At 43.3% G+C, this 27,603-nt stretch overlaps 2 protein-coding genes across 4 annotated transcripts in view; one reads left to right on the top strand and one right to left on the bottom strand.

Annotated features, from left to right (window-relative positions):
- Positions 1–1,269: 1,269 nt before the first annotated feature.
- On the bottom strand, positions 1,270–5,963 carry paqr8 (progestin and adipoQ receptor family member VIII). The gene is made up of 4 exons (XM_014206193.2): positions 5,513–5,963; positions 3,818–4,476; positions 3,123–3,343; positions 1,270–2,846 (listed from the first exon to the last, which is right to left on the bottom strand). The coding sequence occupies exons 2-4, from the start codon at positions 4,347–4,349 to the stop codon at positions 2,526–2,528; spliced, it is 1,074 nt and encodes a 357-aa protein (XP_014061668.1). The 5' UTR covers positions 4,350–4,476; positions 5,513–5,963; the 3' UTR covers positions 1,270–2,525.
- Positions 5,964–11,834: 5,871 nt separating this feature from the next.
- LOC106608315 (zygotic DNA replication licensing factor mcm3) overlaps positions 11,835–27,603 on the top strand; it is a 30,245-nt gene continuing 14,476 nt past the window's right edge. For 2 of the 3 annotated variants that reach the window (XM_045721140.1, XM_045721139.1), the window contains exons 1-8: positions 11,835–12,000; positions 12,303–12,415; positions 13,289–13,497; positions 13,790–13,920; positions 14,039–14,277; positions 14,830–14,935; positions 15,434–15,587; positions 26,921–27,052. In XM_045721140.1, the coding sequence (XP_045577096.1) occupies positions 11,926–12,000; positions 12,303–12,415; positions 13,289–13,497; positions 13,790–13,920; positions 14,039–14,277; positions 14,830–14,935; positions 15,434–15,587; positions 26,921–27,052 (1,159 nt within the window). In that variant the 5' untranslated portion in view covers positions 11,835–11,925. The remainder of the gene's footprint in view (positions 12,001–12,302; positions 12,416–13,288; positions 13,498–13,789; positions 13,921–14,038; positions 14,278–14,829; positions 14,936–15,433; positions 15,588–26,920; positions 27,053–27,603) is intronic. The other variant, XM_045721141.1, reaches the window with a different exon arrangement.

Genomic DNA, 27,603 nt, shown 5'->3' with positions numbered 1-27,603 from the left:
TCCTCGTAAAAAAGCGATAATATTCCGACCGGGAATCTGCGTTTAGGTAAAAAGAGCCTGGGGCTGCCTCGATATCGTTCAGCTTTTTCCCGGGCTCTGAGAGCCTATGGGAGCCGTAGGAAGTGTCACGTTACAGCAAAGATCCTCAGTCTTCAATAAAAAGAGCCAAGATGAACAACAACTTGTCAGACAGGCCACTTCCTGTATGGAATCTTCTCAGGTTTTTGCCTGCCATATGAGTTCTGTTATACTCACAGACACCATTCAAACAGTTTTAGAAACTTTAGGGTGTTTTCTATCCAAAGCCAATAATTATATGCATATTCTAGTTACTGGGCAGGAGTAGTAACCAGATTAAATCGGGTACGTTTTTTATCCGGCCGTGTCAATACTGCCCCCTACCCCCAACAGGTTAAATGAAAGAAGTTTGGAACCACCAAGACTCTTCATAGAGCTGGCCGCCCGGCCAAACTGAGCAATCGGGGGAGAAGGGCCTTGGTCAGGGAGGTAACCAAGAACCCACTCTGACATAGCTCCAGAGTTTGTCTGTGGAGATGGAAGAACCTTCCAGAAGGACAACAGTCTCTGCAGCACTCCACCAATCAGGCCTTTATGGTAGAGTGGCCAGACGGAAGCCACTCAGTAAAAGGCACATGACAGCCCGCTTGGAGTTTGCCAAAGAGCACCTTAAGGACTCTCAGAACATAAGAAACAAGATTCTCTGGTCTGATGAAACATCAATTGAACTCTTTGGCCTCAATGCTAAGTGTTACGTCCTGAGGAAACCAGGGACCGCTCATCACCTGGCCAATACCATCCCTACGGTGATGCATGGTGGTGGCAGCATCATGCTGAGGGGAAGTTTGTCAGCGGCAGGGACTGGGAGACTAGTCAGGTTGAGGGAAAGATGAATGGAGCAAAGTACAGAGAGATCCTTGAGGAAAATCTGCTTCAGAGCGCTCAGGACCTCAGACTGGGGTGAAGGTAAACCTTCCAATAAGACAACAATGCTAAGCACACAGCCAAGACAACGCAGGAATGGCTTTGGGACTCTGAAAGTCTCTGAAGTGGCCCAGCCAGAGCCCGTACTGGAACCCGATGGAACATCTCTGGAGAGACCTGAAAATAGCTGTGCAGCGACGTTTCCCATCCAACCTGACAGAGCTCGAGAGGAGCTGCAGAGAAGAATGGGAGACACTCCCCAAATACAGGTGTGCCAAGCTTGTAACGTCAGCAGAAAATTGAAAACATTCCTAAAAACCTGTTTTTCCTTCGTCATTATGGGGCATTGTGTGTAGATTGATGCGGAATAACAACTTAATCCATTTAAGAATAAGGCTGTAATGTAACAAAATGTGGAAAAAGTGAAGGGGTGTGAATACTTTCCGAAAGCACAACTCTTGACCATGCAGAGCCCTATGAGGAATTGGGTGGCATTACAGATGCAACCAGGGTCAATGGTGTGCACAGAAACCTGATGAAGTGTGCTGTGTACCAATAGCAGTATTAGAGGAAGTGTTTGAACGGCTTTCTCTTCCTGCCTGGTACTGTCATGGTTTTCATGGACTGCAATGTCAACTAAAATCAGAATACTGGTATTCAATATCGGCCACACAAACAACAAGCTTGCTATAGAATTCTACATTCATGTTGATTTTATGAAGATTCCCAAGCGAGTCATCCTATTTATGGATGTTGGGCTTTTTCATATGATGTAATACAAATATGTCTAGATCCAATCACACAACACATTTCTTTGTGTAGATTTGTCTTGCATCAATGCTTTTGCTTGTTTTGTAAAAATACCAACTAGTATATCCAATATGACCCAGGTTCACCCTGTATAAAAGCATCACTCCTCGTCACCCACAGCTCCCCTCCTGATCCTCAACCCACTCGCTCTAGTTGCCAGGTCCTGCTCTGCATGGCCTATAGTCTGCCTGTCACTATGGCCAAAATCACAGCCTGTTCTGTTCACTGCTCAATAAAACTGACTTCTTTGTTTGCTCAATCCCGTGGCTTGGACTGCCCAGTCTCACTCCGACAGCTGAAAGGGAAAGCCGAAATCCAGCTTTAAAAATTTCACTAACTCTTTATCAGACAGACTTTGGGGTGAAATTCCATTAAGATTAACACAAAAACACCCTTCATGGGTTCCTCAGATATAAACCGAATCAATAGCCTGGTCCCAGATCTGTTTGTACATTTGGCATGACAATGTCCATAGGCATTGGCTATACAGCACAAACAGATCTGGGACCAGGCTACTGTATCAAAGCTTATGGATCAATAACTAGTCAGAAATAGGCAATAAAGAAATATTTACCCTGTGTCCAGGAAGTAAACAACGAAGGAAATGGTTAGAGTGTACAGGAATCAAATGCTCTTTTAAGGCAAGAACCCTTTATCTGCTACAAAGATGCTCATCATCTTAGATAAATACTGTCTCTCTCTATACATTTACAGGACATGATCATTCTCAAAACACTGAAAATGTCTCTCATTCTTCCTCTCCCTGCCATTCCTCACTGTTTCACAGTTTCACATTTCTCCAGTCGTCTCTGCACATGCCTCCTCATGACAACCGCGGTCAGGGCACTACATAGTGCTAGGGCGAGGAAGGATACACCGGCGAACCACAGCTGCCTCTCCCCATACAACTGCAGCACTGTATCCCTCCGACTGCCATAGTCCAGGAAAAGGGCCTCCAGCTGACACAGAGTACACAGAGACAAGAAGAGGTGGAAGATCTGGTGACCCTGACCCATGATGTCACAATGCCCCGGGAAGAACCTCTCAGGAACAGGGCAGGAGAAGAAGAGGGCTGCAAGCAGGAAGAAGGCCATCTAAAAATGGAGGACCACAATGGAAACAAGTCAGTTGACTCTGTTAATTGTGTTTTTTTAAATCCTCAGTCATTTGTGTGTGTGTTGTATTGTTGTATTCTCATGGCTCAGGCAACTCTATGGGCCAGTTTACCAGACACAGATGGAGATTCTCCATTGACCATGCTTTGTAGACTAGGACTTGGCTTTCTTTATCTGTGTCGGGAAACCAGCACATAGAGTTGCCACAGCCACGATAATTCCTCCATTCATTCATTCATCCAGTCATCCACCCACCTGCAGGGCGTGGAGCGGAAGAGCGGGGTCCTGTCCCCAGGGTACGGTGGCCAGGCGGTGGGCAACAGGGCTGATGTCCAGGAAGTAGGCCATGCTAGTGGGGATCAGCTGGCAGATCTTCCTCCGGAGCGGGTAGGGCCGGCGGTAGCGTGACTTGGCAAAGCAGCAGCTGGCACAGGACAACCAGCCAAGTAGGGCAGCGCCAGGGAGGAACCAGAACCCTAAAGGTAGATTTAGAACAGTTTGTCACTCCACAGTATTAAGAATAAGGTGATATTGCCCTTAGATGCTGATCCTGGGTCACTTTTGCATTTCCCCCACAATGGTTAAAGTTAGGATTGGGGGAGGGGAAGCTGATCCTAGAACATTATCTAGGAGAAATTTTACCCCGGAGCACAATATTACAACAATCGGCAATACATGTTGCAGATTTAAAAGCCACCTTGTGGACCACTTAGTAAGAGTTGAGAGACTGTAATCCTCTGTAGGCAATTATAACACAACATCAGGATCTGGTATGCCAAAACAAAACACAATGTACCTAAGGCATCCAAAATGGCATTCTTTTCCCTTTGGGCACAGGTGAAAAGTAGTGCACTATATAGGGTATCACTTGGGATGCAAACAGGTTGAATAAAGTGCACTAGAGTGTGGAGAGAAGTGTGTTCCCATAGCAATAATAAAACACAAAGTACCTACGGTGCTCTCCCTCCAGGCAGGCTCAGAGCAGTAGAAATAGTGAGCCAGGGAACAGCCATACTGATACACAGACACACCCACATAGTCCAGGAAGAACAGGGAATAGTGGGCCAGCTCGGAGTGGGACTGAAGCAGGTGGGCTGCTACGCTACAACACAAGTAGGTGAGGGCAGACAGTATGTACAGGCAGAGAGGCAGGGACGCTGAGTCTAGGGACAATCCATAGGCCCAGACACGTAGGAGAACCAGGGGACCTGCCAGAAGGTGTGTCCAGACGTTGAGGGATTCGTTGTGTCTCTGGAAGAGGCTGAGGAGGTAGCAGCGCCAGTCTTGCCCCACCGGGCGGTAGCCGGAGAGGATGTAAGGCTCCTGGAACAGAGTGGGGACGCAGGAGACAGGGACGGTGGGGCTGGGGGAGGGGAGGGAGGGGAGTGAAGAGGGGAGGATGTCGGAGAGATGAGGCAGCCGGCTGAGCTGCTTCACACTCAGAGTCAGGGTGCTGAGACGCCCCAGGGCTCCGCTGGACATGATGAAGGTGAAGAGGTGGGGCGAGGGAAGGAAAGAGGGATGGAGGGAGAGAGGTGGGAGGGAGAGAGGTGGGACTGGGTATAGAGGAGGAGTAGGTGGAAAGTTGATTTGGGAAAACTTGGGTTTGCTGTGAAAATAGAGAGAAGATAAAAAAATGCAGTTAAGGTTATTTAAGAATCAAAGTAGAGATTAGGTTATATTGTATTCTGTATTATACCAACAGTAGCAACTAGGTCAAAACCAATGCTGTTTAAAATGAGGCAGGCTGGTAGACACACATTTCTCACATAGCTGGCCATCTGGGAATTGATTCACCGGTCTGTCAGCTAGTGTCAGCTTACACTGGGAAGCAGGTAGGTAAGCTAGCATGTACCAGAGAGCAGGCATACAGTCATACCTGTAAGTTGTTACCTCTAGCCTGCTACCTGGCCCAGTACCCTAGTCTCACTGCCTCCCTTGACACCCCACCCACACACTACGGAATGACAACAGCCACCCTATCTATGGCGTCAGCAGCGATACTAATAAGCACCTATGGAGACCAAAGACAAACATATACACCCAGAGAATACAAACCAAGCCATGATTGTGAGTGATACAGTGCCAACTGGAAAGGGACACTTCTGAAACTCTTGACAGCGCCTTACCTTTCTCACATTAAGCATGATTGTGTAGGATATTAGTGGTGACATTTCCCTTATTTGAAAACTTACAAATCGGGGTTGTCATTTATGGGTGAAATACTTCTACAATTAAACCTGGGTAGCCAGTCTGTTTGAGTTATCATTCCACTCCTTGTCATCTTGTGTTCTACAATAGCCTGGTCCCAGATCTAGGATCAGGTTACAAGGGGAAAAGACTAGACAGGGATGAGGCAAACAGCATTCTAGAAAATACAACTACAAAAACAGATGAGGCAATAGCATTCTGCACTGGCTGCATGGAATGTCTGTCTCTATCCATGTAAGTGGCCCATTATCAGCATTCAACTAAACCTCTAGAATCTAGAAGAAAATGACCAGAAAGGGGTTAAGCACAAGAAGAAATGAGAGAGAGTTCTAGATTAACGTAAAAGGGAAATAATATATTCAACAAAAAAAAATGCTAGACAAGTTATTATACTCTCATATTCAAATTATTGTTTGAAAATATAGACATCTCACCTGTCTTTCTGTATGTTCCTGAATGTCTAGACAGAACACACCTGTTGCTGGGAGCCGTCGCAGTTATCAAATACCACTACAGCGCTAGACTACACTAAAGCTCCCCCTACATCCACATCGTTTTTCATTTCTACATCGATTTTGTGATGCTGATGGTGAAACCTATTCTCAAGCAGACAGTGCGTGGTAGCAGCACGCCAGGTGAACTCTTATCAATCTACAAGTGACAGCATAGCAGCCCTACTGCAAAGAAGTGATTTGGGAGACTGGGCGTGCCTAAAAAGGTAGGCTAAACCATTGGGCTAAACAGAGAACGCCCAAAACTCAAGGACTGACCTACATTTTCTGAGGCAGTGGCGCTATGAAAAAATAATCTAATACAAAAACTACGCACATGGGGTTATGCATCACAATAAAATATATAGCCTAGGATATTTTGTGTCTCAAAATACAACCACAATAGCTTATCAAAACAACCCTTTTTCATGCACACGAGAAACCGAAAACATGATTTATTATTGAAGCATAATATCAAATTGCATGATATGTTGATAAATGATTTCGAATAGCATTCTAATATTTTTTGGGGCATTTTTACATGTGAATATGCAGAGCCTCATTATACGTTTAAAAACCAATCAGTGCCTATGCATTACAATAAATATACTACAATGCACTACAATATTACATTGCAAATAATGCAATGACCACAGCTCGTTTTAGTTAAATAGCGCCATCTGCTGTACTATCGCTGGAAGAGCGTCCTTAGACATATTTGGGACCAGGCAATGCAAGAGGTGCTGAGAAGATGTTGAACATGCGCAATAGGCAGCTGGTGCCTGTTCTATGGTGTATGTTCCGAGCCTCTCTTCTTGCCATGGCAGGGGAAAGATGTTTTGGGGTGGATGGTGCTGAGGAAAATTATTTTTCTTCCTACTCTGCCGTTGAGTGTTTTTCTACGCTCATAGAGGAGCAATAAAGATTTGCAAAAAATATATATATAAAAAAATGAATTACTTCTTAAATGTTATTTATCAGCACCTCTACTTCCCATGGCTCCAATTCTGTTTGTGCACATACCAATGTAAAGGACGAGTATCACTTCCTCCCGATTCGGCCCGTACCTGGCTCGAACCATCCTCCCTCAAGCATATTAGCTGATCGCGCCACCTCAAAAGCTTGCTAATGAGTTTACACAAGCGGGACACTTAAGGCTGAGTAAGTTTCACACGTCGTCATGTGCTACACTAACATGAAAATGATACATTAAATGAGTTGGCAGCGTCGTTCGAGGGAAGGTAACTGAACTATACTGAACAAAAAAATAAAACGCAACATGTGTGGTGAGTATGCAGGCCATGGAGAAGAACTGGGACAATTTTCAGTTTCCAGGAATTGTGTACAGATCCTTGTGACATGGGGCCGTGCGTTAATGCTGAAACAAAGTGATGACTGCGGGTGAATGGCACAACAATGGGCCTCAGGAACTCGTCACGGTATCTCTGTGCATTTAAAATGCAATTGTGTTTGTTGTCTGTAGTTTATGCCTGCCCATACCATAATCCCACCTCCACCAGAGGGGTGTTTCAAACTCTACCCTGTCATTCAGCAAGCACTGTCCAAGGCAGTATGAAGAAAAGCACCACTATCAGAGAGCTGAGAGACTGAAAAATGTGTTGCATGATAAATATTCAATAAATATTAAACAAATTGGTATACAGTTTTGTATATTTACACAGAAACTGAGGATTTAATTGTTTCTGTTCACAATGTTGACATCAGCAAACTGTTCACCCACATGACGCCATACACGTATGTGGTCAGCAGTTGTGAGGCCGGTTGAAAGTACTGGCAAATTCTCTAAAACAACTGCTTATGGTAGAGAAAATAACATTAAATTCTCTGGCAACAGCTCTGGTGGACATTCCTACAGTCTGCATGTCAATTGCTCGCTCTCTCAAAACTTGAGACATCTGTGGCATTGTGTTGTGTGACAAAACTGCACATTTTAGAGTGGCCTTTTATTATACCCAGCACAAGGTGCATCTGTGTAATGATCATGCTGTTTAATCAGTTACTTCATATGACACACCTGTCAGGTGGATGGATTATGTTGGCAAAAGAGAAATGCTCACTAACGGATGTAAACAAATCTGTGCACAAAATTTAAGAGAAATAAGCTTTTTGTGCATATGGAATATTTCTGGGATCTTATTTCAGTTCATGAAACATTGGACCAACACTTTACATGTTGTGTTTCTATTTTGTTCAGTAAAAATGACTATTGCACCGTTGCATTATCTTCTTTCATCATGAAGTGCTTTGAGAGGCTAGTTAAGGATCATATCACCTCCACCTTACCTGACACCTTAGACCCACTACAATTAGCATACAACCTCAACAGATCCATGGATGACGCAATCACCATCACACTCCACACTGCCATATCCCATCTTGACAAGAAAATACCTATGTAAGAATTAGAGGTCGACCGATTATGAGGACCAAAAAAAACGATACAAATTAATCGGGCGATTAAAAAATATATATATATTATTATTATTTATTTTTTGATATATATATATATATATATTTGTAATAATGACAATTACAACAATACTGAATTAACACTTTTATTTTAACTTAATATAATACATAAATAAAAATCTATTTATTCTGAAATAAATAATGAAACGTTCAATTTCAGTTTAAATAGTGCAAGCCAGGCGGCCCAAACTGCTGCAATATACCCTGACTCTGCTTGCACAGAACGCATGAGAAGTGACACAATTTCCCTAGTTAATATTGCCTGCTAACATTAATTTCTTTTCACTAAATATGCAGGTTTAAAAAATATATACTTTTGTATTGATTTTAAGAAAGGCATTGATGTTTATGGTTAGGTAGATTGGTGCAACGACAGTGCTTTATTTGCGAATGCGCTTGTTAAATCCTCACCCGTTTGGCGAAGTAGGCTGTGATTTAATGATAAATTAACAAGCACCGCATCGATTATATGCAACGCAGGACACGTTAGATAAACTAGTAATATCATCAACCATGTGTAGTTAATTAGTGATTATGTTAAGATTCATCGTTTTTTGATAAGTTTAATGCTAGCTAGCAACTTACCTTGGCTCCTTGCTGCACTCGCGTAACAGGTGGTCAGCTTGCCACGCAGTCTCCTCGTGGAGTGCAATGTAATCGGCGTCCAAAAATGCAGATTATCGATTGTTATGAAAACTTGAAATCGTCCCTAATTTATCGGCCAAACCTCTAGTAAGAATGCTGTTTATCGACTACAGCTTAGCCTTCAACACCATAGTGCTCTCCAAGCTCATCATCAAACTCGAGGCCCTGGGTCTGAACCCCTCCCTGTGCAACTGGGTCCTGGACTTCCTGACGAACTGACCCCAGGTGGTGAAGGTAGGACACAACACCTCCGCCACGCTGATCCTCAACACGGCCCATAATGGTGCGTGCTCAGCCCTCTCCTGTACTCCCTGTTCATCCACGACTGCGTGGTCACGCACGTCTCCAACTCAATCATCAAGTTTGCTGACGACACAACAGTAGCAGGCCTGATTACCAACAATGATGAGACCGTTTACAGGGAGGAGGTCAGGGCCCTGGTGGAGTGGTGCCAGGAAAATAACCTCTCCCTCAATAGCAACAAAACGAAGGAGCTGATCGTGGACTTCAGGAGACAGCAGAGAGCGCACCATCCGCCTGTTCACCCCACTACCATCTAGAAGGCTGAGACAGTACAGGTGCATCAAAGCTGCGACCGAGAGACTGAAAAACAGGCCATCTCCAGGCCTTCAGACTGGTAAATAGTCACCACTAGCCAGCCAGTCTCCGCCCAGTACCCTGCCCTGAACTTAGTCACTGTTACTAGCTGTCTACCACCCTGTACTTTACCCAGCACCGTAGACTGTTGCCCTATGGACATAGTCATTAAACACTGGTCACTTTAATAATGTTTACATACTATTTTACCTACTTCATATGTATATACTGTATTCTAGTCAATGCTCATCTTATGTACTGTAATTACTGCTGTACACCTTTCCTATTCATATACTGTCCATACACACCATTATATATATATATATATATATACACAGTACCAGTCAAAAGTTTGGATACACCTACTCATTAAAGTCTTTTTTATTTCTTCCTATTTTATATTCTTCAAAGTAGCCAACATTTGCCTTGATGACAGCTTTGCACACTCTTGATTGTGACCAGGTCATCTGATGCAGCACACCATCACTCTCCTTCTTGGTCAAATAGCCCTTACACAGCCTGGAGGTGTGTTGGATCATTGTCCTGTTGAAAAACAAATGATAGTCCCACTAAGCGTAAACCAGATGGGATGGCGTATCGCTGCAGAATGCTGTGGTAGCCATGCTGGTTAAGTGTGTCTTGAATTCTAAATAAATAACTGACAGTGTCATCAGCAAAGCACCCTTACACCTTCATACCTCCTCCTCCATGCTTCACGTTGTGATCCACACATGCGGAGATCATCCGTTCACCTACTCAGCGTTTCACAAGGACACGGCGGATGGAACCGAAAATCTAAAATGTGGACTCATTAGAACAAAGGACAGATTTCCACCGGTCCCAAATGTGGCTCCCAAGTGGCGCTGCATCTCAGTGCTAGAGGCGTCACTACAGACAACCTGGTTCGAATCCAGGCTGTATCACTGTGATTGGGAGTCCCTTAGGGCATTGCACAGTTGTCTGGGTTTGGCCAGTGTAGGCTGTCATTGTAAATAAGAATTTGTTCTTAACTGACTTGCCTAGTTAAATAAAGGTTCCATATACATGTACATTGCTCGTGTTTCTTGGCCCAAGCAAGTCTCTTCTTATTGGTGTCCTTTAGTAGGGGTTTCTTTGCAGCAATTCGACCATGAAGGCCTGATTCACGCAGTCTCCTCTGAACAGTTGATGTTGAGATGTGTCTGTTGCTTGAACTCTGTGAAGTATTTATTTGGGCTGCAATCTGAGGTGCAGTTAACTCCAATGAATTTATCCTCTGCGGCAGAGGTAACTCTGGGTCTTCCATTCCTGTGGCGGTCCTCATGAGAGCTAGTTTCATCATAGCGCTTGATGGTTTTTGCGACTGCACTTGAAGAAACGTTCAAAGTTCTTGAAATTTTCCAGATTGACTGTCCTTCATGTCTTAAAGTAATGATGGACTGTCGTTTCTCTTTGCTTATTTGAGCTGTTCTTGCCATAAATGGACTTGGTCTTTTACCAAATCGGGCTATCTTCTGTATACCACCCCTACCTTGTCACAACACAACTGATTGGCTCAAACGCATTAAGAAGGAAATCAATTCCACAAATTAACTTTTTAACAAGGCACACCTGTTAATTGAAATGCATTCCAGATGACTACCTCATGAAGCTGGTTGAGAGAATGCCAAGAGTATGCAAAGCTGTCATCAAGGCAAAGGGTGGCTACTTTGAAGAATCTAAAATATATTTTGATTTGTTTAACACTTTTTTGGTTACTACATGATTCCATATGTGTTATTTCATAGTGTTGATGTCTTCACTATTATTCTACAATGTAAAAAATAAAGAAAAACCCTTGGAGTAGGTGTGTCCCAACTTTTGCCTGGTACTGTATATGTGTGTGTGTGTGTGTGTGTGTGTTTGTGTGTGTGTGTGTGTGTTTGTGTGTGTGTGTGTGTGTGTATATATGAATATATATATATATATATATATATATATATATATATATATATTCATATATACACACACACACACACACACATATACAGTACCAGGCAAAAGTTGGGACACACCTACTCCAAGGGTTTTTCTTTATTTTTTACATTGTAGAATAATAGTGAAGACATCAACACTATGAAATAACACATATATATATATATATATGCTTGTTCTATTTCTGAATTTATTTATGGAACTTTTGTGTATTGTTAGATATTACTGCTGATTGCGCTAGCAACATAAGCATTTCGCTGTACCTGTGATAAAATCTGCAAAATATGTTTAAGTGGCCAATCAAATTTGATTTGAGAACAGAAAAGGCCAGCATGGTAGCACAAACAGGCAGCCCTCAGACCAACCCAGTCTCTCTGATCAGACCGTATTCAGGCTACTTCTTGCAGCCCAGCCCCTGTCCTCTAAAAAAATACCGCGAGTTGCTGAGGGGGCGGGTCCAAATGCAGAAAATTATTATCTGATTGGACATATGCAGATTCCCCGCCGAATATGCAAAGCCAGTTTGTCACATCGGCCAATCATAGTTCAGATCTGAGTCCACCTGGTACTTATTGGCGCGAAAAATCTTTCAGTTCTGTAAAGACCTCTGGAGAAACGGTCGTTTCGGACTCTGTCAACGTTTTTGTCTTTGGAAAACACAAAATTACACAATGGCGTCTGATTCTGTGGACGATCGGGAGATGAGAGAGGCGCAGAGAGAGTATCTGGACTTCTTAGATGACGATGTAAGTAGTTTCGTACTTTTATAATGTAGCTAGCTTTTTGTTGTATGTACATTCGAAAGGACACCATGCAGAGTGATGAGTTACAATAAATAACGTTGAAATCATACCAACAGTTATGGCGTTTAACAAGCTATCTAGCTAACTATCTCGCTCTTTAACTTCATGATGATATTGATAGCCGGTGGGTGACAGTGTGCAGGCTAATGTGTAACGTTAGTTTTTGGTATCTAACGTCTGTCCAATGCTCAAGCCTGGATAGTGTCTGATGATTACTCCGTCTGTGTGTTGTCCTCCTGATGCAGCAAGACCAGGGAGTGTACCAGAGCAAGGTACGGGACATGATCAGCGAGAACAACAACCGACTTATCGTCAACATCAACGACCTGAGACGACGCAACGAGGCCCGGGCTGCCAGGTAGAACAACAAGAGGTTATAACACATGTTACACTGCATTAACATACACAAGCATTTGGCAGTAATTAATTTGTTGTACCTGTATGTATCCACCACTCACTGGTCTATTGGCATCCCACTATACAAGATATGTAAAAGATCTCTTTAGTTCACATTCCATATTAAGTTCCAGACCATATAATACTAGCCAAACACATAGAGCACCTAAATATAAAAAAAAATATATAATTCAAGATTACGTTTATGTGTCTTTAATACATTTACACAAGACTGTGTAAGAGATAATATGTCAACTACATGTAGTAGCATGCATATTAACCAAGACTGCCAATGACTGGAACGAATTTAAAAAATCTCTGAAGCTGGAGACTCATATACTCACTAACTTTTTGCACCAGCTGTCAGAGCAGCTCACAGATCATTGCACCTGTACATAGCCCATCTGTAAATAGCCCATCCAACTACCTCATCCCCATATTGTTATTTAAAAATATTTGTTTTGCTCCTTTGTACCCCAGAATCTCACATTCATCTTCTGCACATCTATCACTCCAGTGTTTAATTGCTAAATTGTAATTACTTCGCCACTACGGCCTATTTATTGCCTTACCTCCCTAATCTTACCTAATTTGCACACACTGTATATAGATTTCTTTCTACTGTATTATTGACTGTATGTTTGTTTATTCCATGTGTAACTCTGTGTTGTTGTTTGTGTCACACTGCTTTGCTTTATCTTGGTCAGGTCGCAGTTGTAAATGAGAACTTGTTCTCATCTAAAAAATAAAAAGACTGTAAGGGGATGATGATGATGTTGTCAACAACATGTAATACCATGCATATTAACCAAGGACTTGGCTCTCTTCTTTCCAGGTTGATGACTAATGCATTTGAGGAGCTGCTGGCATTCCAACGTGCTCTGAAGGACCTGGTGGCGTCTGTAGATGCTACGTACGCCAAGCAGTATGAGGAGTTCTTTGTTGGTCTGGAGGGAAGTTTTGGCAACAAGCACGTCACTCCCCGCACCCTCACCTCTCGCCTGCTGGGCAGCATTGTCTGTGTGGAGGGCATCGTCACCAAGTGTGAGTGTAGATGGAGAGATGGCTGGATGGATAGAGATGGTGTAAGATATCAAGCTAGGAGCCTACTCTGAACGTCTAGAACTTACTGTACTGCTCTACCACTATTGTACCCATTCTCTTATGTCTTCACTTTCCCCCTCTCAGTTCTGCTTTGACATGACATCATGACATGACATCGTCGAGTCAGAGCAGAACGTAATCCATCAAAAATAAACAAAGCAGTCCCCTTTTTGTAGTTTCCTCTCTATTATCCGAACTAATATCTAATACCTCCTCCTGTCCCTCTCTCTAGGTTCTCTGGTGCGCCCCAAGGTGGTGCGTAGCGTCCACTACTGTCCAGCCACCAAAAAGACCATGGAGCGGAAATACACCGACATGACCAGCCTGGACGCCTTCCCTTCCTCTGCCATCTACCCTACCAAGGTAATCACACACTCACTCACTGACTGCCTCACTCCGTAGATAACCTCCAAAAACTCGGTGGTGGGTCACAGCACAAATAATGAATTATCTCTCGCTCTCTCTCTCTCCTTCTCTCTAGGATGAGGAGAATAACCCGTTGGAGACAGAGTTTGGTCTGTCCATCTATAAGGACCACCAGACGATCACTGTCCAGGAGATGCCAGAGAAGGCTCCGGCTGGCCAGCTTCCCCGCTCAGTGGACATCATACTGGATAATGATCTGGTGGACGTGGTCAAGCCAGGAGACAGAGTCCAGGTGATCGGGACCTACCGCTGTCTGCCTGGCAAGAAGGGGGGCTATACCTCTGGGGCTTTCAGGTAAGGACATCACTTGGTAACACTTTTTTTGCATGTGGATAGTCCCCAATAGGCGTTTTGTCGATGTTTACCAAACTATTTCGCTTCGTAATGTAAGAGCTAAAACGCACACTTAAAAAGTTGAAGAGGACATTAAACGTAGAATAAATGGAGGAAGCCCAACAGTATTATTACGTGACTGAACCAATGCTTCGTCACACAGTACCTTCTTCAGGTACTACTAAGGTATATAATAAACTGGGTGGTTCGAGCCCTGAATGCTCATTGGCTGACAGCCGTGCTATATCAGACCGTATACCACAGGTATGACAAAACATTTCCTTTTTTTCTGCGCTAATTACGTTGGTAAGTAGTTTATAATAGCAATAAAGCACCTCGGGGGTTTGTGATATATGGCCAATATACCACGGCTAAGGGCTGTGTCCAGGCACTCCGCGTTGCGCCGTGCGTAAGAACATCCCTTAGTCGTGGTATATTGGCCATATATCACACCACCCCTCGTGCCTTATTGTTCTCCTACATCTGTACTCTTGTCCTCCCATATTTGTCCAGGACCATCATGATAGCCTGTCAGGTGAAACAGATGAGTAAAGAAGTGTCTCCGTACTTCTCAGCGGATGACGTCTCCAAGATCAAACTTTTCAGCAAGTCAAAGATGGTAAAGATCTGCACTGCCGTAGTGATGCTTGTTTTTTTAACATCTTAGTCATTTAGGTATGCGGTGTTATCCAGAGTGACTTAGTGCGTTCATCTTAAGGTAGCAAGGTAAGAAAACCACATCGCAGTCATAGTAAGTCAAACTTTTCCTCGATAAAGTCGCTATTAGCAAAGTCAGCGCTAGTAAAACAAGACAATTGCAAGTGTTACATTTCCCCTCTAGATATCATTACAGATAGATCTCAGTAGTCTAAAAGTGGCTTCCTATTGTCTATAACCCTTCATCTGAAAAGACAGTCGTTTTGGCCATAAATCACTCGTCTACAATGTCACCTGGCATCCCAAATAACTATAAATACTAAATGAAATACTCTGTGATCAAGATCAGAGATTCTACAGCTTGTTTGGCTCTAACCCCATTACTGTCTGTGTCGTTGTTCATGAATACATTAGGAACTTTATAGACCATCTCTAGCTATACTAACTCTCTCCTCTCCAGGATGTGTTTGACCAGCTATCCCGCTCCCTAGCCCCCAGTATTCACGGTCATGAGTACATTAAGAAGGCCATCCTGTGTATGTTGTTGGGAGGAGTGGAGAAGGTTCTGGAGAATGGGTCACGCATCAGAGGAGACATCAATGTACTGCTCATAGGTACTGAGACCACTGAATTTCTGTCGTTCTCTCTCTCTTTCCTTCTCTGTCTCGTTCTTTCTCTTTCCTTCTCTCTCTCTAATGATAATGATTATAATTATATTATTTTCAGTGATATTCTGATTTAATCTCTTCAATTTCTGTTGGAAACAATCTCTCGAGTACCCTACTGGCTACCCTACTGGCTACCCTACTGGCTACCCTACTGGCTACCCTACTGGCTACCCTCCCGGTTTTCCCCCCTACCCTACTGGCTACCCTACCGGTTCCTCCCTACCCTACTGGCTACCCTACCGCTTCCTCCATACCCTACTGGCTACCCTCCCGGTTTTCTTCCCTACCCTACTGGCTACCCTCCCGGTTTTCTCCCCTACCCTACTGGCTACCCTACTGGCTACCCTACTGGCTACCCTCCCGGTTTTCCCCCCTACCCTACTGGCTACCCTACTGGCTACCCTACTGGCTACCCGACTGGCTACCCTCCCGGTTCCTCTCTACCCTACTGGCTACCCGACTGGCTACCCTACCAGTTCCTCCCTACCCTACTGGCTACCCTACCGGTTCCTCCCTACCCTACTGGCTACCCTACCAGTTCCTCCCTACCCTACTGGCTACCCTACCAGTTCCTCCCTACCCTACTGGCTACCCTACCAGTTCCTCCCTACCCTACTGGCTAACCTACCGGTTCCTCCCTACCCTACTGGCTACCCTACCGGTTCCTCCCTACCCTACTGGCTAACCGTACCGGTTCCTCCCTACCCTACTGGCTAACCTACCGGTTCCCCCCTACCCTACCGGCTAACCTACCGGTTCCTCCCTACCCTACCAGCTAACCTACCGGTTCCTCCCTACCCTACCAGCTAACCTACCGGTTCCTCCCTACCCTACCGGCTACCCTACCGGTTCATCCCTACCCTACTGGCTACCCTACTGGCTAACCTACCGGTTCCTCCCTACCCTACTGGCTACCCTACCGGTTCCTCCCTACCCTACTGGCTACCCTACTGGCTAACCTACCGGTTCCTCCCTACCCTACTGTCTACCCTACTGGCTAACCTACCGGTTCCCTCCTACCCTACTGTCTACCCTACTGGCTAACCTACCGGTTCCTCCCTACCCTACTGTCTACCCTACTGGCTAACCTACCGGTTCCCTCCTACCCTACTGGCTACCCTACTGGCTAACCTACCGGTTCCTTCCTACCCTACTGTCTACCCTACTGGCTAACCTACTGGATCCTCCCCTACCCTACTGGCTACCCTACTGGTTCCACCCTACCCTACTGGCTACCCTACCATCTACCCTACTGGCTAACCTACCGGATCCTCCCTACCCTACTGGCTACCCTACTGGTTCCTCCCTACCCTACCGGCTACCCTACCGGTTTCCTCCTACCCTACTGGCTACCCTACCGGTTCCTCCCTACTCTACTGGCTACCCTACCAGTTCCTCCCTACCCTACTGGCTACCCTACCGGTTCCTCCCTAGCCTACTGGCTACCCTACTGGCTACCCTACCGGTTCCTCCCTACCCTACTGGCTAACCTTCCGGTTCCTCCCTACTCTACTGGCTACCCTCTCGGTTCCCCCCTACCCTACCGGCTACCCTACCGGTTCCCCCCTAGCCTACTGGCTACCCTACTGGCTACCCTACCGGTTCCTCCCTACCCTACTGGCTAACCTTCCGGTTCCTCCCTACTCTACTGGCTACCCTCTCGGTTCCCCCCTACCCTACTGGCTACCCTACCGGTTCCCCCCTACTCTACTGGCTACCCTCTCGGTTCCCCCCTACCCTACTGTCTACCCTCCCGGCTACCCTACCGGCTACCCTACCGGTTCCCCCTAGCCTACTGGCTACCCTACTGGCTACCCTACCGGTTCCTCCCTACCCTACTGGCTAACCTTCCGGTTCCTCCCTACTCTACTGGCTACCCTCTCGGTTCCCCCTACCCTACTGGCTACCCTACCGGTTCCCCCCTACTCTACTGGCTACCCTCTCGGTTCCCCCCTACCCTACTGTCTACCCTCCCGGCTACCCTACTGGCTACCCTACCGGTTCCCCCCTACCCTACTGTCTACCCTCCCGGCTACCCTACTGGCTACCCTACCGGTTCCCCCCTACCCTACTGTCTACCCTCCCGGCTACCCTACTGGCTACCCTACCGGTTCCTCCTTACCCTACTGGCTACCGATGTCATTTTTCTGTGAGCTTCTCTATGCCCAAATCATTTTGAGAGTAGTACTCTTGCTGCTTACAGATAGGTGTACAGGGTGCATGTGTACAGGGTGCATGTGAATATACTTTGTGCATGATTTCTCTATTGTACTACATCATTGATAAATCGTATACCTCCACTACACTACTTTGATATGTATCAGTAGGGATTAAGAAGTGAGTATAAGCAATGCCCACTGAAAGAAGAGTGGGTATAGAGTTTATACCTGCGTATAGCCTCCACTACACCACTGGCCATTTGTGTTTTATAAAAAGTACTCTCTCCTACATGAGTGGTCTGGTATTATGGTTGCTGTCCTTTCAGCATCACCAACCTGTCTATAGGTCAATAGGTTCTCCACTATACCAACCTGTCAATAGGTTCTCCACTATACTAACCTGTCTATAGGTCAATAGGTTCGCCACTATACTAACCTGTCAATAGGTTCTCCACTATACTAACCTGTCAATAGGTTCTCCACTATACTAACCTGTCTATAGGTCAATAGGTTCTCCACTATACTAACCTGTATATAGGACAATAGGTTCTCCACTATACTAACCTGTCTATAGGTCAATAGGTTCTCCACTATACTAACCTGTCTATAGGTCAATAGGTTCTCCACTATACTAACCTGTCTATAGGTCAATAGGTTCTCCACTATACTAACCTGTCTATAGGTCAATAGGTTCTCCACTATACTAACCTGTCTATAGGTCAATAGGTTCTCCACTATACTAACCTGTATATAGGACAATAGGTTCTCCACTATACTAACCTGTCTATAGGTCAATAGGTTCTCCACTATACTAACCTGTCTATAGGTCAATAGGTTCTCCACTATACTAACCTGTCTATAGGACAATAGGTTCTCCACTATACTAACCTGTCTATAGGTCAATAGGTTCTCCACTATACTAACCTGTCTATAGGCCAATAGGTTCTCCACTATACTAACCTGTCTATAGGTCAATAGGTTCTCCACTATACTAACCTGTCTATAGGTCAATAGGTTCTCCACTATAATAACCTGTCAATAGGTTCTCCACTATACTAACCTGTCTATAGGTCAATAGGTTCTCCACTATACTAACCTGTATATAGGACACTAGGTTCTCCACTATACTAACCTGTCTATAGGTCAATAGGTTCTCCACTATACTAACCTGTCTATAGGCCAATAGGTTCTCCACTATACTAACCTGTCTATAGACCAATAGGTTCTCCACTATACTAACCTGTCTATAGGTCAATAGGTTCTCCACTATACTAACCTGTCTATAGGTTCTCCACTATACTAACCTGTCTATAGGTCAATAGGTTCTCCACTATACTAACCTGTCTATAGGTCAATAGGTTCTCCACTATACTAACCTGTCAATAGGTTCTCCACTATACTAACCTACCAATAGGTTCTCCACTATACTAACCTGTCTATAGGTCAATAGGTTCTCCACTATACTAACCTGTCTATAGACCAATAGGTTCTCCACTATACTAACCTGTCTATAGGTCAATAGGTTCTCCACTATACTAACCTGTCTATAGGTCAATAGGTTCTCCACTATACTAACCTGTCTATAGGTCAATAGGTTCTCCACTATACTAACCTGTCTATAGGTCAATAGGTTCTCCACTATACTAACCTGTCTATAGGTCAATAGGTTCTCCACTATACTAACCTGTCTATAGACCAATAGGTTCTCCACTATACTAACCTGTCTATAGGTCAATAGGTTCTCCACTATACTAACCTGTCAATAGGTCAATAGGTTCTCCACTATACTAACCTGTCTATAGGTCTATAGGTTCTCCACTATACTAACCTGTCTATAGGTCAATAGGTTCTCCACTATACTAACCTGTCTATAGGTCAATAGGTTCTCCACTATACTAACCTGTCTATAGGTCAATAGGTTCTCCACTATACTAACCTGTCTATAGGTCAATAGGTTCTCCACTATACTAACCTGTCTATAGGACAATAGGTTCTCCACTATACTAACCTGTCTATAGGTCAATAGGTTCTCCACTATACTAACCTGTCTATAGGTCAATAGGTTCTCCACTATACTAACCTGTCTATAGGTCAATAGGTTCTCCACTATACTAACCTGTCTATAGGTCAATAGGTTCTCCACTATACTAACCTGTCAATAGGTCAATAGGTTCTCCACTATACTAACCTGTCTATAGGTCAATAGGTTCTCCACTATACTAACCTGTCTATAGGTCAATAGGTTCTCCACTATACTAACCTGTCTATAGGTCAATAGGTTCTCCACTATACTAACCTGTCTATAGGTCAATAGGTTCTCCACTATACTAACCTGTCTATAGGTCAATAGATTATCCACTATACTAACCTGTCTATAGGTCAATAGGTTCTCCACTATACTAACCTGTCTATAGACCAATAGGTTCTCCACTATACTAACCTGTCTATAGGTCAATAGGTTCTCCACTATACTAACCTGTCTATAGGTCAATAGGTTCTCCACTATACTAACCTGTCTATAGGACAATAGGTTCTCCACTATACTAACCTGTCTATAGGTCAATAGGTTCTCCACTATACTAACCTGTCTATAGACCAATAGGTTCTCCACTATACTAACCTGTCTATAGGTCAATAGGTTCTCCACTATACTAACCTGTCTATAGGTCAATAGGTTCTCCACTATACTAACCTGTCTATAGGTCAATAGGTTCTCCACTATACTAACCTGTCTATAGGTCAATAGGTTCTCCACTATACTAACCTGTCTATAGGTCAATAGGTTCTCCACTATACTAACCTCATAGGTCAATAGGTTCTCCACTATACTAACCTGTCTATAGGACAATAGGTTCTCCACTATACTAACCTGTCAATAGGTTCTCCACTATACTAACCTAGTCAATAGGTTCTCCACTATACTAACCTGTCTATAGGTCAATAGGTTCTCCACTATACTAACCTGTCTATAGGTCAATAGGTTCTCCACTATACTAACCTGTCTATAGGTCAATAGGTTCTCCACTATACTAACCTGTCTATAGGTCAATAGGTTCTCCACTATACTAACCTGTCTATAGGCCAATAGGTTCTCCACTATACTAACCTAAGGTCAATAGGTTCTCCACTATACTAACCTGTCTATAGGTCAATAGGTTCTCCACTATACTAACCTGTCTATAGGTCAATAGGTTCTCCACTATACTAACCTGTCTATAGGTCAATAGGTTCTCCACTATACTAACCTGTCTATAGGCCAATAGGTTCTCCACTATACTAACCTGTCTATAGGTCAATAGGTTCTCCACTATACTAACCTGTCTATAGGTCAATAGGTTCTCCACTACACTAACCTGTCTGTAGGTCAATAGGTTCTCCACTATACTAACCTGTCTATAGGTCAATAGGTTCTCCACTATACTAACCTGTCTATAGGTCAATAGGTTCTCCACTATACTAACCTGTCTATAGGTCAATAGGTTCTCCACTATACTAACCTGTCTATAGGTCAATAGGTTCTCCACTATACTAACCTGTCTATAGGTCAATAGGTTCTCCACTATACTAACCTGTCTATAGGTCAATAGGTTCTCCACTATACTAACCTGTCTATAGGTCAATAGGTTCTCCACTATACTAACCTGTCTATAGGTCAATAGGTTCTCCACTATACTAACCTGTCTATAGGACAATAGGTTCTCCACTATACTAACCTGTCTATAGGTCAATAGGTTCTCCACTATACTAACCTGTCTATAGGTCAATAGGTTCTCCACTATACTAACCTGTCTATAGGTCAATAGGTTCTCCACTATACTAACCTGTCTATAGGTCAATAGGTTCTCCACTATACTAACCTGTCAATAGGTCAATAGGTTCTCCACTATACTAACCTGTCTATAGGTCAATAGGTTCTCCACTATACTAACCTGTCTATAGGTCAATAGGTTCTCCACTATACTAACCTGTCTATAGGTCAATAGGTTCTCCACTATACTAACCTGTCTATAGGTCAATAGGTTCTCCACTATACTAACCTGTCTATAGGTCAATAGGTTCTCCACTATACTAACCTGTCTATAGGTCAATAGGTTCTCCACTATACTAACCTGTCTATAGGCCAATAGGTTCTCCACTATACTAACCTGTCTATAGGTCAATAGGTTCTCCACTATACTAACCTGTCTATAGGTCAATAGGTTCTCCACTATACTAACCTGTCTATAGGTCAATAGGTTCTCCACTATACTAACCTGTCTATAGGTCAATAGGTTCTCCACTATACTAACCTGTCTATAGGTCAATAGGTTCTCCACTATACTAACCTGTCTATAGGTCAATAGGTTCTCCACTATACTAACCTGTCTATAGGTCAATAGGTTCTCCACTATACTAACCTGTCTTAGGTCAATAGGTTCTCCACTATACTAACCTGTCTATAGGACAATAGGTTCTCCACTATACTAACCTGTCAATAGGTTCTCCACTATACTAACCTCTATAGTCAATAGGTTCTCCACTATACTAACCTGTCTATAGGTCAATAGGTTCTCCACTATACTAACCTGTCTATAGGTCAATAGGTTCTCCACTATACTAACCTGTCTATAGGTCAATAGGTTCTCCACTATACTAACCTGTCTATAGGTCAATAGGTTCTCCACTATACTAACCTGTCTATAGACCAATAGGTTCTCCACTATACTAACCATGTCAATAGGTTCTCCACTATACTAACCTGTCTATAGGTCAATAGGTTCTCCACTATACTAACCTGTCTATAGGTCAATAGGTTCTCCACTATACTAACCTGTCTATAGGTCAATAGGTTCTCCACTATACTAACCTGTCTATAGGCCAATAGGTTCTCCACTATACTAACCTGTCTATAGGTCAATAGGTTCTCCACTATACTAACCTGTCTATAGGTCAATAGGTTCTCCACTACACTAACCTGTCTGTAGGTCAATAGGTTCTCCACTATACTAACCTGTCTATAGGTCAATAGGTTCTCCACTATACTAACCTGTCTATAGGTCAATAGGTTCTCCACTATACTAACCTGTCTATAGGTCAATAGGTTCTCCACTATACTAACCTGTCTATAGGTCAATAGGTTCTCCACTATACTAACCTGTCTATAGGTCAATAGGTTCTCCACTATACTAACCTGTCTATAGGTCAATAGGTTCTCCACTATACTAACCTGTCTATAGGTCAATAGGTTCTCCACTATACTAACCTGTCAATAGGTCAATAGGTTCTCCACTATACTAACCTGTCTATAGGTCAATAGGTTCTCCACTATACTAACCTGTCTATAGGTCAATAGGTTCTCCACTATACTAACCTGTCTATAGGTCAATAGGTTCTCCACTATACTAACCTGTCTATAGGTCAATAGGTTCTCCACTATACTAACCTGTCTATAGGTCAATAGGTTATCCACTATACTAACCTGTCTATAGGTCAATAGGTTCTCCACTATACTAACCTGTCTATAGACCAATAGGTTCTCCACTATACTAACCTGTCTATAGGTCAATAGGTTCTCCACTATACTAACCTGTCTATAGGTCAATAGGTTCTCCACTATACTAACCTGTCTATAGGACAATAGGTTCTCCACTATACTAACCTGTCTATAGGTCAATAGGTTCTCCACTATACTAACCTGTCTATAGGTCAATAGGTTCTCCACTATACTAACCTGTCTATAGGTCAATAGGTTCTCCACTATACTAACCTGTCTATAGGTCAATAGGTTCTCCACTATACTAACCTGTCTATAGGTCAATAGGTTCTCCACTATACTAACCTGTCTATAGGTCAATAGGTTCTCCACTATACTAACCTGTCAATAGGTTCTCCACTATACTAACCTGTCTATAGGACAATAGGTTCTCCACTATACTAACCTGTCAATAGGTTCTCCACTATACTAACCTGTCAATAGGTTCTCCACTATACTAACCTGTCTATAGGTCAATAGGTTCTCCACTATACTAACCTGTCTATAGGTCAATAGGTTCTCCACTATACTAACCTGTCTATAGGTCAATAGGTTCTCCACTATACTAACCTGTCTATAGGTCAATAGGTTCTCCACTATACTAACCTGTCTATAGACCAATAGGTTCTCCACTATACTAACCTGTCAATAGGTTCTCCACTATACTAACCTGTCTATAGGTCAATAGGTTCTCCACTATACTAACCTGTCTATAGGTCAATAGGTTCGCCACTATACTAACCTGTCTATAGGTCAATAGGTTCTCCACTATACTAACCTGTCTATAGACCAATAGGTTCTCCACTATACTAACCTGTCTATAGGTCAATAGGTTCTCCACTATACTAACCTGTCTATAGGTCAATAGGTTCTCCACTACACTAACCTGTCTGTAGGTCAATAGGTTCTCCACTATACTAACCTGTCTATAGGTCAATAGGTTCTCCACTATACTAACCTGTCTATAGGTCAATAGGTTCTCCACTATACTAACCTGTCTATAGGTCAATAGGTTCTCCACTATACTAACCTGTCTATAGGTCAATAGATTATCCACTATACTAACCTGTCTATAGGTCAATAGGTTCTCCACTATACTAACCTGTCTATAGGTCAATAGGTTCTCCACTATACTAACCTGTCTATAGACCAATAGGTTCTCCACTATACTAACTTGTCTATAGGTCAATAGGTTCTCTACTATACTAACCTGTCTATAGGTCAATAGGTTCTCCACTATACTAACCTGTCTATAGGTCAATAGGTTCTCCACTATACTAACCTGTCTATAGGTCAATAGGTTCTCCACTATACTAACCTGTCTATAGGACAATAGGTTCTCCACTATACTAACCTGTCAATAGGTTCTCCACTATACTAAACTGTCAATAGGTCAATAGGTTCTCCACTATACTAACCTGTCTATAGGTCAATAGGTTCTCCACTATACTAACCTGTCTATAGGTCAATAGGTTCTCCACTATACTAACCTGTCTATAGACCAATAGGTTCTCCACTATACTAACCTGTCAATAGGTTCTCCACTATACTAACCTGTCTATAGGTCAATAGGTTCTCCACTATACTAACCTGTCTATAGGTCAATAGGTTCTCCACTATACTAACCTGTCTATAGGTCAATAGGTTCTCCACTATACTAACCTGTCTATAGGTCAATAGGTTCTCCACTATACTAACCTGTCTATAGGTCAATAGGTTCTCCACTATACTAACCTGTCTATAGACCAATAGGTTCTCCACTATACTAACCTGTCAATAGGTTCTCCACTATACTAACCTGTCTATAGGTCAATAGGTTCTCCACTATACTAACCTGTCTATAGGTCAATAGGTTCTCCACTATACTAACCTGTCAATAGGTTCTCCACTATACTAACCTGTCTATAGGACAATAGGTTCTCCACTATACTAAACTGTCAATAGGTCAATAGGTTCTCCACTATACTAACCTGTCTATAGGTCAATAGGTTCTCCACTATACTAACCTGTCTATAGGTCAATAGGTTCTCCACTATACTAACCTGTCTATAATGGATATAAAGACTGTTAAGTTTATACTGTATTAATGTTTAGAGAAAGGAGTTTATACTGTATTCATGTTTAGAGAAAGGAGTGTTTATACTGTATTAATGTTTAGAGAAAGGAGTGTTTATACTGTATTCATGTTTAGAGAAAGGAGTGTTTATACTGTATTCATGTTTAGAGAAAGGAGTGTTTATACTGTATTCATGTTTAGAGAAAGGAGTGTTTATACTGTATTCATGTTTAGAGAAAGGAGTGTTTATACTGTATTCATGTTTAGAGAAAGGAGTGTTTATACTGTATTCATGTTTAGAGAAAGGAGTGTTTATACTGTATTCATGTTTAGAGAAAGGAGTGTTTATACTGTATTCATGTTTAGAGAAAGGAGTGTTTATACTGTATTCATGTTTAGAGAAAGTGGTGTACATATTTAGCCTGGCGACTAAATGAAAGTTGAGTTAAAAAAAAAAACTCAGTACAAATATATCTGAGACTGACTGAGACACTGAATATGGGGTCTCGAGTACTACAACACTACCTTTCCACCCTCCGATCAATTTGGACTGCTAGCTAGCTAGCTTACGTAACATTTGGCTCTGGGTTATGAGGTTAGTTTGGGAAGAATTTGGTAACTTGTTAGTGAGTAGTGATGGGGAACAAATGTATACAGTTACATATTGCAATATTATTTTGGACAATATTATATCAATACTTTGACTCCAAATAATGTATATATTTTTTGCTAGGTCACATTAGCTCGCGCTAGTCGGCTGTACCTGCACCAAAACTACATTTTTCATCCTATATCTTGTTCTCATCTGTTTAAATAGTATCGTGATAATATTGTATCGTGAGGTCCCTGGCAATTCCCAACCCTATTAGTGAGCACTGTTAAAAGTGTTACAGTACAGGTCTGGATCCTCATTGTATCACATGTAAGAATGACCTCTCTCTCTCTCTCTCTCGATCCCTCTCTCCCCTCTCTCTCTCTCCCCTCTCTCTCAATCCCTCTCTCTCTCGATCACTCTCTCTCCCCTCTCTCTCGGTCCCTCTCTCTCCCCTCTCTCTTGATCCCTCTCTCTCTCTCTCTCTCTCTCTCTCTCTCTCTCTCTCTCTCGATCCCTCTCTCTCTCGATCCCTCTCTCTCTCTCTCTCTTGATCCCCCTCTCTCTCTCTCTCTCTCTCTCTCTCTCTCTCTCGATCCCTCTCTCTCTCTCTCCCCTCTCTCTCTCTCTCCCCTCTCTCTCAATCCCTCTCTCCCCTCTCTCGATCCCTCTCTCTCTCTCTCTCTCGATCCCTCTCTCTCTCTCCCCTCTCTCTCTCTCTCCCCTCTCTCTCAATCCCTCTCTCCCCTCTCTCGATCCCTCTCTCTCTCTCTCTCTCTCTCGATCCCTCTCTCTCTCTCGATCCCTCTCTCTCGATCCCTCTCTCTCTCGATCCCTCTCTCTCTCTCGATCCCTCTCTCTCTCCCCTCTCTCTCCCCTCTCTCTCTCTCCCCTCTCTCTCCCCTCTCTCTCCCCTCTCTCTCCCCTCTCTCTTTCTTCCCCTCTCTCTCCCTCCACTAGGTGACCCGTCAGTGGCTAAGTCCCAGCTGCTGCGTTATGTCTTGCACACGGCGCCCCGAGCTATCCCAACCACCGGCCGAGGGTCATCTGGAGTGGGCCTGACCGCTGCTGTCACTACTGACCAGGAGACTGGTAAAGACACACACACAGGCTCGCACTCACACACTGAGGTGAAACTCGACTGAAAGAGTGAATATGATCATCCTACCTGAAAGTGAATGAATCCATAACATGCCTATCAAATTAGGTAGTGAACCATTCAAATATACACCAAATGAATAAGTGAATCAATCATATTTACATCAATGACTCATTAGTTGAAAAAGTGAACGAATCACACCACAAATGACTCACTGATCCCCTCACCCATAGACACATGTTTACATTTTACAGTATTGAGTCATTTAGCAGACTCTTATCCAGAGCCACTACAGTAGTGAGTCATTTAACAGACTCTCTTATCCAGAGCCACTACAGTAGTGAGTCATTTAGCAGACTCTTATCCAGAGCCACTACAGTAGTGAGTCATTTAGCAGACTCTTATCCAGAGCCACTACAGTAGTGAGTCATTTAACAGACTCTCTTATCCAGAGCCACTACAGTAGTGAGTCATTTAACAGACTCTCTTATCCAGAGCCACTACAGTAGTGAGTCATTTAACAGACTCTCTTATCCAGAGCCAC

This window comes from Salmo salar, chromosome ssa06 (genome assembly GCF_905237065.1).
Source record: "Salmo salar chromosome ssa06, Ssal_v3.1, whole genome shotgun sequence".
In the NCBI taxonomy this organism is placed as follows: domain Eukaryota; kingdom Metazoa; phylum Chordata; class Actinopteri; order Salmoniformes; family Salmonidae; genus Salmo; species Salmo salar.
This window is presented reverse-complemented; position numbering and strand designations above follow the sequence as displayed.